The sequence below is a fragment of the Xenopus tropicalis genome, chromosome 1 (assembly GCF_000004195.4).
Source record: "Xenopus tropicalis strain Nigerian chromosome 1, UCB_Xtro_10.0, whole genome shotgun sequence".
Classification (NCBI taxonomy): Eukaryota; Metazoa; Chordata; class Amphibia; order Anura; family Pipidae; genus Xenopus; species Xenopus tropicalis.
The window spans coordinates 118,184,476-118,196,930 of NC_030677.2; the positions used below are offsets into that span (position 1 = coordinate 118,184,476).

The window sequence follows — 12,455 nt, forward strand, 5'->3', positions numbered from 1 at the left end:
GTGAACCATTAGTTCATTTATTGTTAACTTCCATTAAGATTTATTTTGGGGGGATCACATAGTACTTGACAATGTGAACTCTTTAATTGAAGAGGTTTATTCCTCCTTTAATTAGAATTTTTTTCCTTAGATTTCTTTTATGTGTTGAGCCTGCCGTGTACACATCCCACCATTAATATTCAAACTGTTCACTACGGAATGTGGCGAGATTGAAACCCCAGCCATCACTAATCAGACTGCACAGCTGCCGAGAGCACTTCTCTGCTTAACCATTGCTCCTGCTTTCACTATTACCGCTGCTTGCTTCCTCAGACAAAATATCTCCCATTTACATAAATGGCTTCAGCATGGCATCCATGCATATACATTCTATTGTTCTCCCTATTGCATTGTATATCTCTAGCAATATATAGGAAGAAATGTAACACGGCAGCAGAATATTGAGCATTCTGTAGTCCTTTGCATATTTTTCTATTGGAATTAATATGTGATTGTCACTATCAGATGGAGGGTGAGAAAAGGCTTTTTTTTATTGTATATTGTTTCTTTAAAGATATAATATATTACAGGTATCGGACCCCTTATTCGGAAACCCATTATCCAGAAAGTTCCGAATTACGGAAAGGCCATCTGCCACAGACTCCATTTTAATCAAATAATTCATATTTTTAAAAATGATTTCCTTTTTTTTCTGTAATAATAAAACAGAAACTTTTACTTGATCGTAACTGAGATATAATTAATCCTTATTGGAGACAAAACAATCCTATGATGTACATAGGACACACATGATTTTTAGTGTAATGTATGATGTGTAGTTTGGTCACTTTTGGATTCAGTTTGCTCTAGGTTTGATTTTTCTAACTTCATTTGACAATTGTTAAGTAATTTAATCTCTCTGTGCCTCTTGTTTATTAAACTTCAGTGCAGTGAGCAAAGTGCAATTTAGAGTGTTTTTTTCCCAAAAATGCTGGCTTTTTATTCCAAGAATTCCAGGGTCATTGCTGTTGCAAGAGGGCACTATGCTTGTTGCATCTGATTTACCAAAATTAATGGTTATGTGCCTATTTGAAAATCGGGCACAGTTGAGCCAAATATTTTTAAAGTCTGCCTGACATCATTTCTGCTGTTGCACATGCAAGTGACGCATGGCCCTATGCTTTTGGTGCAACTGAACTGCAGCGATTGACACAGGGCACTGAGTGAACCCTGTCCGAAAGTGACAGTAGTTGCAGGGTTCAATAGGTGCAGCAGTGCTCAGTTCGGAGTGGAAGGCATGAAGGACTGAGCAGCACTAAGCACAAATATACAGAAGTGCCAAGAGTGCAAAACTATCTTTAATGAAAGTGATTACACACATACACTAAGCCCTATAATTTGCAGGAGTCAGTGAACATAGGGGCAATTATTTTCAATACCCTGGCTGCACCTGGTTGTGTTCTGTGATGCGTATAAGTATAAATATGTCAGAGGTAAACATGTCATTTTCACTCATCTTCAGATGTCTAATTGATAGTGGAACTGCAATCAGGTTACCCCATATTCTATGCACACGTTAAATACAGCAGTTAGTGGATCCAGTAAACATTCTTGGAAATCAGATATTCCCAATATATGTAAGACTAACTGTTTTCTTTTGAGAAATACTGAACTGATACAATGTACTATTTCTCCTATGTCATAGCTATATGTTCTTGGTGCCAGTGGAGCTTCTCATAGTCCCCCCTTCCTCCTGGGAAGGGACCCACTTAGGTACCAAGGACTGTTTGAATGAATACATGTGTACAATTGTCATCCTTTGGCTTTTTCCTTGCTAATCATGTCATTTATAGGTATTATTAAAACCAAGCAAAATTTACATTAACAATTCATGGGCTTTTGCCAGTGAAGTGTTAAGGCAATTTTTCCCTAATTGGAAAACACTGATCACCCAAAGTTTACACTGGCAGTTCCTATTGTTGCATCTCAATCTGCAAGGCAGTGTCTAAACAAAGATTATACATTGGCTCCACCTTGTGGCAACTAAAGAACATCTTAGCTCATAATACTTTGATAGTAAGGGATACATTCTTAATAAATTGCTTTTAACCCCTATCATTTAAAATGGAATAAAAATCTAATATTTATTATCATCACTGTTAACCCCTTCAACCCTGTATAAAAATATAAAGAACCACGCTCTCTACTTCCTGCAGCAGCCTTATTTCCTTGCAGAAGGGTATGTTAAGAATGAAGAGCACTTAGCACTTGTGTATAGAAACTGATAGAAAATGAATGCAGCTTGTCATTAGCCCGTAGTTCTATATCACATGTAGTGCTTATTGCATGCCTGAGAAACAAATTTTCATTTTGCCCTGATAGCACAAAAACCTTCTTACCAAGAAGTGACACTTTCACTGGAAAATAACTTTCCACAAACATTACTGTAAACTAAACCATTTGGTTTAAAAGTCTGGGTATGGCACTAATGTATTTATAATGCTATGAATAAATGTAAGTCGATTTGCTTTACGTTGCATCTAAATTTACAGACTGACAATATCTACTTAGTGAATAGGTGAATTGCAAAAAAGCCCTGGCCTGTTATAGCAAATGCTCACTATTTATAATTGCCTGGAGAACATTACAGGACCTCTATTGTAACACCTCAGCTTGTAGCTCCTTCAGGAATTTGTCCAGGTCCATTAACCGCAAAAACCTTTTCCAAAAGCAAGTTGCAGGTAAAACTGCTGTGCACAAAGTGCAGTAACCTATAGAGACCAATAAAGACAGTTGCTTTTAAACAGATGGCCTATAAATGCTACCTGCTGATTAGTTGCTATAGGCAGCTAAACCTGTAGCAAACTTTGTACCTTTTGTTATATACCCTATAAATGTCTGTATTTCCTTTAATATGGGGGAGTTCAGAAGATCTTTTTTTCCATCTCAATGTATGTGGTCACACACTAATTGCACCCCCACTTTATAATTTAAAAATATTTATTGCTAATTATACCTTTCCTAAATTGTGCTTACTACATAGGAATGCCTATGGCATAATGTTTTATAGTATCAACAAGCTTGAACTTTTCTGCTAATTTTATGCCTGCTCAAAGCCATGGCCAACCACTTTTGGCAAAATGTGTTCTTGGTGGCATCAGATCAGGATTTCTGTTGCATTAGGCAGTGTCGGACTGGGGCCCACCAGAAAACCTCAAACCATGGGCCCACTCTCCAAACTATTTTTCTTCCTCTACTCATTTAACCTTTTTGTTTTACTAGTCTATTTTTTTTCTTTTTGCTATAATCTATTCTTCAAGCAAAAAAAAGGGAATAGCCATAAAATAGGCCAAATAGTTAGAGGCAGAAAGGCCCACTGACACTTGGGCCCACTGGGAGTTTTCCTGGTATCCCTGTGGGCCAGTCCGACATTGACCATTAGGCCTATGGCACACAGTGTATTCTCCCATGTTTTTCAGTTGGTGAAAAAGTGTCCAAAGTGTGGCTATCCTGCTTGTTATTAATGTGAATCTGCTTGGCATAATCAGTGACAGGTGGATTTTGGACAGAAAAAGCATATTTGAGTGTTTTCTATCCAGTACCAGCTTAAAGCAAACAATGTAGGTATCCATTAAAAAATCCTGCTTCATCTAAATAAACCATTTTCATAACAATATACTTTTTTAGTAGTATGTGCCAATGGGTACTCCTTAAGTACTAAGCCAACCCCCCCCCAGCACACATACATGTCAGATCACATCAGCCAATTAATGGACAAGTTTTGTCTTATACTTTTTTGGTTGGTTAAGTAATCTTTCTGGAGCTATAGTTTTCTTTGAACAATGCTATTGACAGGCAGATCCAATTAAAGAAAATGGCAGGCTGCACAGCTAATTTCAGGTGCTTCTATGCCAAAGGACAATGTACCCTGTGTACCATGGGCCTTGAGCCAACCCCTGTTAGTTTCTTCATAGAAGAATAAAAAACAATAGTAGGACTGTTGTAAATAATAAGAACTTGTTACAAACCTGCGTGACAATGACATGGCAACTTTGGCAAGCATAAACCTGCTAGCTGAGTTGGTGGCTGTATCTTATATGCTACAAGTAAAAGAGAAAATAAGTAGACATGCTCTATAATTTTTTTCTATTACATATGCAAATAACAAAAAATGAACTATAGTGACCCCATTTAGAGAGAGACACTACATCTGCTAGTAAGTAAACCAAAGGGCTCCTGGTGCAGTTGAGAAGCTGAATTCTATCATTGGTTCTAGAATTGTAAGATGGTTAGTAGGAGTCCTCGGTGAAAGGTGAAGGTTGTGGGAAAAGGATCCATTTTAGAGAATGGGTATAAGCCACCCAACGCTCCAGGAAAGGGAGATGTATAATATTGTACAGGTATGGGGTTTATTATTCAGAGAGTTTGGGAACTGGGGTTTTCCAGATAAGAGGTCTTTCTGTAATTTGGATCACCAGACCTTAAGAAGCTGATTTATCAAAATGTGAGTCTAGGGTGTAATACATAAAAACTCACCCATGTTCTAGTCATTGCTATGGGAGTTCTAGAAGCATTTTTATAAATTTTTGTGTTTTAACTTTCACCCATTTATAAATACATGTCTAAAAATTCCATAGGATGAATAGTACGTGGGTGAATTTTTTAAATTTGCCCCTAAGTAAACAAAAAAATCCCAATAGGATTGTTTTGCATCCAATAAGAATTAATAATATTATAGTTAGGAACAAGTACAAACTACTGTTTTATTATTATAGAGAAAAAGGAAATCACTTTTAAAAATGAGAATTATCTGCTTTAAATTGAGTTTATGGGAGTTGGCCATCCCATATTTCGGAGCTTTTAGAACAACAGGATTACAGATTCTATACCTGTACTCACTTTAACAAATAAATATGTAAATGTTGATATGGGTGAGTCTAGTGCAGGATTTGTTTCAGGTATTTTAAAAGAGGTTGTCCACCTTTATGTTACTTTTAGCATATTATAGAATGGTCAATTCTAGCATCTTTTCACCTGGTATTCATTATTTATTCATTATAGTTTGTAAATTGTCTGCTTTTGACTCTTTTCAGCTTTCAAATGGGACTCACTGGCCCCAGAAGCCAAAAACCTACTGCTCTATGAGGCTACAGTTTTATTGTTGTAACCCAGCCCTATTCTGCTACTGAAGGAAATCCCTTCTGGTTTCCACTGTTTTTGGCCCTACAGATGTCCTGTGCCTTGGCTGCATGGGAGAGCAGATATACTGTAAAATGGAATGCTACCACCCAGGGTCAGGACAGATTGGGCTGTATTACTAAAAGGTATAAGTTAAAAAAAAAAGAGCAGGTAGCGCTTGGGTGTGCCTCAGGAGAAGGAAAGGTACAATCACTGGAGGGTGCCAAAATGTTAGGCACCCCCTAGTGTTTGTAATTGTTTACAATTATGCTAAGTTTGGCATTAGCCTTAGGAGAAAATCGCACCAGTCCAGGGTAACTGCAAGAAAGCAAACATCTTCCTTCTTCTGTCTTCGAGACACTTTCGCATGCGCAGTAGTGTGGAAAGATGATCTTTAACAAGAAAGCCAGCATTTTCACCCTACTTCGCATGCGCCAGCTCTGGGATTCGGAAGAACAAAGACAGATGGAAGATCACTTGCTCGCAGCTACCCCAGGCTGGTGCAGTTTTCTCCTAACAGGACCACCAGCCCAGGGTATAAGGTAAACGATTACAATTATTGGGGGTTGCCTAACATTATGCCGTTGCCGTCTATAACAAGCCATTATTTATGACATGTAGAAATGTAACTAATGAAAAAGAGCATTGATATTAACATTTAATGTAACAGAGCATAAGGACACATTGGCTTCAGAAAGAGATTAATTAGAACTACCCTCCACATCTTTAATTTACATGTTTTTTTCTGTAACATTCATTTTACACCATGATGTCTCAACAAGGGGCACATGATAGGAACAGAAAATCAGGACAGCTGAGAATGAGTTCTTTCTCTTATATTACCAAAGGGCTGGATGCTTTGTGGCTGCCCTGCTGATGACTGTAACCTCATATTGATCAGATGATTGAAGATAAATGCCAGAGCTGCTAGTATTGCAAATTGCATCATTAACATGATCGCCAAACCATGACTTCTTCAATACGGTGTTTATCTTAATTCATTTTATTCCTGCTCTTTAGTCATTTTTAAGATAAAGCACAATATTAGCTGCGCTAACCAGAATGATCAGTGCAGAAGTTATGAGAAGAGATCATGTTGACAAGTTCCTAGAACAAAATGGAATTTAATATGGAAAGCAATTATTGGATGCATCTTAGATGAAGTCCAAGCCACATTCAATAGTCCCTTCTTCTCTTCTCTTTGTTTCAGCTTCCTTTTGCATCCAGCCTCATGAAAGCCGTGCAGGAAAAACTTAATGAGAAGGCTAGACTTATGGAAGAATACACACTGCTGAAGAGACATATCTCTTGAATCTACCGTACCTCTGGCAGGGATATTGCACTACTGTTCAGCAAATGTTGGGGACCATATTGCACAGACAGATCACTATATTTGCAACAGCCATTTGTACAATACTGTTTATAACACTACTGTTTTTAACAGTAGTTTAATTTGTGTTCTGGGTTTACTTTGTGCTCAGGGGTGTTTCTGCGGTCCTTGCCACCCTGAGGTGGCCTTTCCAATGCCTCCCCCTTACACCCAATGCTTACAGTGCATCACACTAGTGCAGAAAGTGCAATTAAAGTTACCAGGAGTAGATTTTTGCCACCCCTGGTAACTTGCGGGCTGCTGCCACCTGAGGCGGGTACCCCTGGCTGTAATCCACTGTTATGGTGGATTGATTTTAATCACAATCTTGGTTAGAAGGCTTTCCATGCCATCAAACCCATATCCGCTATTACAAGCAGGGACACTTATGGGGTTATGTAATAAAAGGCACTAAGTTTGCCCAGGAGCAATACCCCATAGCAACCAATCAGCAGGTAGAATTTTCTGGTCATCTGTTTAAAAGAAAACATCTTATTGGTTGCTATGGGTTACTGCTACTGGATAACTTAGTGCATTTTATTACATATGTGGGAAAGAATCTACAATTAGTATTTCCTACTATACTGTTTCCTAGATAATCCATTACACCTTGTCCCTCCCCTAATTATGTATATATTTAAGGACATGCTAATGTTTATTATGAGAGAGATACATGGTTTTTGTCATTTTTATAATGCTATTTAAATGTAATTGTTTTCATTCTGCTGTTTATTTAAGGGAGCGTATTTATTCTGGTGTGACTGGTTTATAAGATAGTTCTCTGATACAGGCAATGAATAAGGACAACAAAAATACCTGTTTATAGTATGTTACATGTAAGGAAGTTAATGTTTCTCAGATCAAGATTTTTTTGCACTGTGTTATACAACCACTCTTTTCTACATGCTATTTTTTATTAAACATTTTATAACAGCCTTTAACTGTACCTGTCTTACTATGTATGTATATATATTTCTATTTATATGCTTGTGTGAAGTAGTACACTAATGAAACAAAGGAGGTCTATAGAATAATAAAATATAAATCTATAAAATATATCCCTTATTGTAAAATATAAAGATATTATAAGTCATGAGAAGTTCCATGACTATTTAGAAATATGAGGCTTGAAGTCCAAGTGCTTTTATACAGGTCGTGGCACTCCAAAGTGACTTAGATATCCTCATATTTTACAGCTGGGGGCAAATTATTCACTATCCCTCACTCCCTGTGGATTAAGTTTGTAGAAACCATTTTACAAATATTCTGAGCTGGAGACTATTCTTACATTAATTTAAAAATCATCCAAGCCCTGCAAGTTAAGGTGGTCTTGCACTGCCTAACCTTAGATATTACTTCTTGGTAAGTCAGTGGATGACTAGTTTCCAGGTCTGTTAACCCTCAACATTGTAAGTGGCAACAGTGGTGGCCTCTTTTAAAGCACTAGCCAAACTTGTGTACTGCAGTATTACTTATTTAATACTCGTGTAGGCCTTTCAAAAACTTGTCCAAGGACCTAGACTAGACTGTCCTAGGCAAGATGGACACCCCTTTAGCAGAACAGATTTTTACTGCACTATAAAACCCATTGTGGTTTCTGTATCTTTATAAATGTGAGAGCCAGCATCGTATTAATTCAAGTTAACTACGATTGCTTGATCCAGGGAATTTTTCCCCTCTGGGCATAAGTGGCACAGGCTTCAGGTTGTTTTTTTGCCTTCCTCTGGATTATAACAGTGTATATATGATAATGGATTTTTATTTGTCACAGCAGTGGTAGAACCTTCCCAGAGTACTGCACAGGTAATTATAGCAAAGGGAGAAAGGACACTCTCCGGTGACTGCACGGTGGTTGATAGATACAGGCGCTACTACTGCTTGTGCTAGGTGACAGCCTGTTTGGATTTCCTATAATCGAGTGCTATAAGGCAAAAGGTAAACTATTACTGGATCCCCCTTGTTTAAGACCCGGAGCAATGTAACAAGTCTGACTCGTCAGCATGATAGCTGCTAGACTGATTTTGAAACAATTGTAACAACTCACAGCTCCCAGGTGCAGCTGCTGGCTTACAAACAAAGTAACAAATCTGTAACTCGTGGTCAGCACAATAGCTGCAAGCTGACATTTTGAAACTATTGTAACAACTCACAGCTCGGCTCTCAGGCAATGCTGAAGGTTTGCAAAGGTACTAGCTGTGTGAGCGACTTGATTGAACTGAGAAAGGGGAGTGCATGCAAGGGGTTTAAGAAACCTATGCCTGACTCTGATATGCTGCGTGGCCAGTGCATATTAATGAATTCCTTGCCTGCCAGCCAGTCAAGCAACTACTCAACCTACAATCCTAACATCGAGACACTGCAGATTTAGGACCAGTAGCAGGGCTGCTGAACTTCTCTCATGGGCCATCCACTCTGTAGGTAGAGGCAGCCTAATGCTTAGTGGTGGATTTAATGACATAGTGCTGATCTCAAGTCTTTAGCAAGGAACGGCAGAGCATAGTAACAATCTCTTATGGAATTCTGGCTTTAGAATATTGCCTTGGGTTAGGCTGCTATGGTCCTATTTATTTGATAAAATGTGAATAAATGCTGTGGCCATTTTACTCCACCTCTGTCTCCTGGTGTTTCATTAAGGTATGCAACAAGGGGGTCAATGGGTTGGCTCAAGGTGAAGGGTGAATTGAGGATTCCCCTTTTAAAGCTCATACATTGACAAGTTCTGTTTGGCAACATTGTGGACAGTCACACACATTCAAGCAATGCCCTACATATGGAAACATTTTTAACAATTGTGGCAGAGAGAATCACTTTCAGAAAATGTGTAACTCAACCACACTAATACATGCAGTACAGACTGGCACAGACAGTGGTAAGGATTTACAGCTAATTTACACAGTTACCTACCAGTAGCTGCCATCTGAACTTAGATCAACAGTTGTCTACTGGTGCATCACAGAAAGGCTATGGGGCAGTCGTTCTTCCATAAACAAATGACTCTTGGCTGCCAGTGGCTTATGTATCCAGAGCACTGATATTTACTAGACTTTTGTATGCACAGATAGAAAAGAAAATCCTTGCGCTAGTGTTTGAGAAATCTCAGGAATATTTGTATGGTCGCTGAGTTTCATGCAGAAACAGATCACAAGCCACTTATTACTATTGTGCTAAAGGGCATAAGTGAGACCCCCTCTTATAATGCAGAGATTTTTACTACGGCTTCGGAGATACTAGTAAGAACTTAGTGGTATCAGACACACTATCATGTGCCTATTTGACTGGGAACACTTCAGAAAATACCTTCATTGATGACATTTCTGCACATGTGAATTTAGTTAGGTAACTTCCAGAGTTAGTCATGCCCTATGCTCTTACATAGTGAAGGCTACATAAGGCAACAAATTAAGAAATACTGCTGAAAGTAAAGCAACAAAGTTGTTAACAAAATTGATGTAGTGTCAGGTGTTCCTGTTGCATACTGCCCACTCTAGAAATGAATTCCCTCCAGGACTAAGAATACTAAAAACTATACTCAAAAAAGTATGGCATTAAGAAGTTAGCTTGCAGTTCCACAAAGCTGTGGAAAATCTTCAGCAGAACTTCTGTGTGGGTGTCTGTTGTTTTTACTGCTTGCCTCCTGCTCTGTGCAGCAACTAAATCAGGCATAAAGGCACAAGTGTTCTGTACTACAAGCTCACTACAAATAGCCTGACGTACTGATCAGTATGAGTTTAAAGAATAACATACCCCGACTCCCTGTACATATAGATTTTCTTACTATTATAAGTACTTGGGTTGTAGCCAATTCATTGAAGGTCACAACAGGGCAAAGGTCTAGACAGGGAAAATGGCCTAGCCATGTTATACTACCTTTCCCCTCTTTGTGTGTTTTGTAGTGCTCTAGCAATGTCCCTAGTTTGCCCTCATCAAATTTGGTTAATGCTGCCCCCAGCCTCCCTGCACTAACTTTACATGGGGACACAATTTCACATTACAAAGGCCTGAAATATATACTGTATTTTATTTCAGTTGTAAATAGCTGGACAATAATTTGTTCAGCCAGCAGGTTGCATCAACCCTTAAAGGAGAACTAAACCCTAAAGATAATTAAGCCTAAAAATGCCATATTTTCTATTATAAACTGACTGCACTAGTTTAAAGTTTCAGCATCTCTATAGTAGTAATGATATAGGTCTTTACAGTTGTCACAGGAGCCCCCCAATTTGGATTCTGTTCGAGCTGTCCGAGGCACATTCTCAGTGTGTCTTGAGAAGCTGAGCTTAGGGGTCATTGCAAATTATCAAGCAGAAAATGAGGCTTGTCAGTCATATAAACTGATGCTACAGGTCTGATTATTCAATTCTGGCGCTTGGTTTCAGAACCGCCTTTTAATGTGAATATATATGAATTACTAATCAGCCTTATACAGTTAAATTTATATTCTGTATATACAGTATATGAGTTGATCCCTAAGCTCAGTAACTGACAGCAGAACAGAGCATGTGCAGTGAATCGGCAGAAAAGAAGATGGGAGCTACTGGGGCATCTTTTGAGGCAGAGATCTTCCCTGCTAAAGGGTTGTGGTTGCCTTGGGCTGGTACAGAAGCCCAAAACATAATGTACAGCATTTCTCATGTTTTTCTTTAGTTAAGTTTTACTTTTCCTTTAAAATTAGCATGTAGGGCAGGGATCCCCCGTGAGCCACATTTAAATTGAAAGTGTTGGGGAGCAACACAAGCATGATAAAGGTTCCTGGGGGTGCCAATAAGAGCTATAATAGGCAACTTAATAGCCCCTATGCGGACTGGCAGCCCACAGAAGGCTCTGTTTGGCATTATACTTGGTTGTTATGCAACCAAAACTTGCCTCCTTACCGTAAATTCAAAATTGAGCACCTACTTTGAGGTCACTGGGAGCAACATCCAAGGGTTTGGTTAGCAACATGTTGCTCATGAACCACTGGTTGGGGATCACTGGTGTAGAGATTACAGGAGCCTATAAGAGAGTGCAGGAGCCAGGAACGTCCTCTTTGGCCTGATAATATAAAAAAGGCAAAACATACTAAAGAGTGGGACCAGTTTGGTGGCCCCCCTAGATAGGTACTAGTTCAGTGCCAGGACCACCTCAATGATGGTAGGTATCTGTAATAAGTAGCTGGGCAGCCTGTGACCCTGATGAAGAATGAGTATTTGGGGCTAGGAGCCCAGGTGATTGTGTTCCAGCTAGAGCTTGTTGCATTCAGGACTAGGTTGATTAAGAACCTACAGGCTGTAGTGAGACAGCTGGGAGAAATGCCGGACACAACAAAGAAAAGGGAAAATAGTGTTATTAGGAGAGGAGGCCCCCTCAGCAGTTACCAGCAGTCCATATGTTGGAGCACTGGAGAGGGAATGCTGTGTGTGAAAATGTGAGAAGATCCTCTGGAAAAGTATACATTTTATTTTCTGTAACTGATTCTGTTGGAGAATGTTGACTACCAGTGTTCCAATGCTGTACATTGCCATCCCTGTGAGAAGCTCTTCAGTAAAGTCTACCTTGGTTCACCGTATTTATTTGTGCGAGATGTCTGCTTCTTACAGTCCCCTTTCCTGTGATGGCAACCTATCAGTCACACACAGCCCCATTTCATACTCTCAGAGGGTTAAGCACAAAACAAATTCACAACAATGTGTTTGATTACAGTTTATGTTACATAAGGTACTGTAGTAATATGACTGATAGTGTGCTGGTAAGCAGAATTCTGAGAGTGCATAATCTTTCATTTGAAATTAAGCTAGGGCCACCTACTTTAGGAAGGGCAGATGCAATTTACAGTTTTAGATTTAATAGATTGGTTGGATTTTGAATAAACAAGTTGTTACCAGCATTTGAGAAACATATGGGTTTATATAAAAAAAAACTTTGTCTTAATTGATTTGGGGGTAAGATCATG

General features: G+C 38.9%; 1 protein-coding gene across 3 annotated transcripts in view; it reads left to right on the forward strand.

Moving 5' to 3' along the window:
- cntln (centlein) overlaps positions 1–7,464 on the forward strand; it is a 154,250-nt gene extending 146,786 nt beyond the window's left edge. For all 3 annotated transcript variants that reach the window (XM_004910865.4, XM_004910866.4, XM_002935668.5), the window contains exon 27: positions 6,368–7,464. In XM_004910865.4, the coding sequence (XP_004910922.1) occupies positions 6,368–6,469 (102 nt within the window). In that variant the 3' untranslated portion in view covers positions 6,470–7,464. The remainder of the gene's footprint in view (positions 1–6,367) is intronic.
- Positions 7,465–12,455: the final 4,991 nt, after the last annotated feature.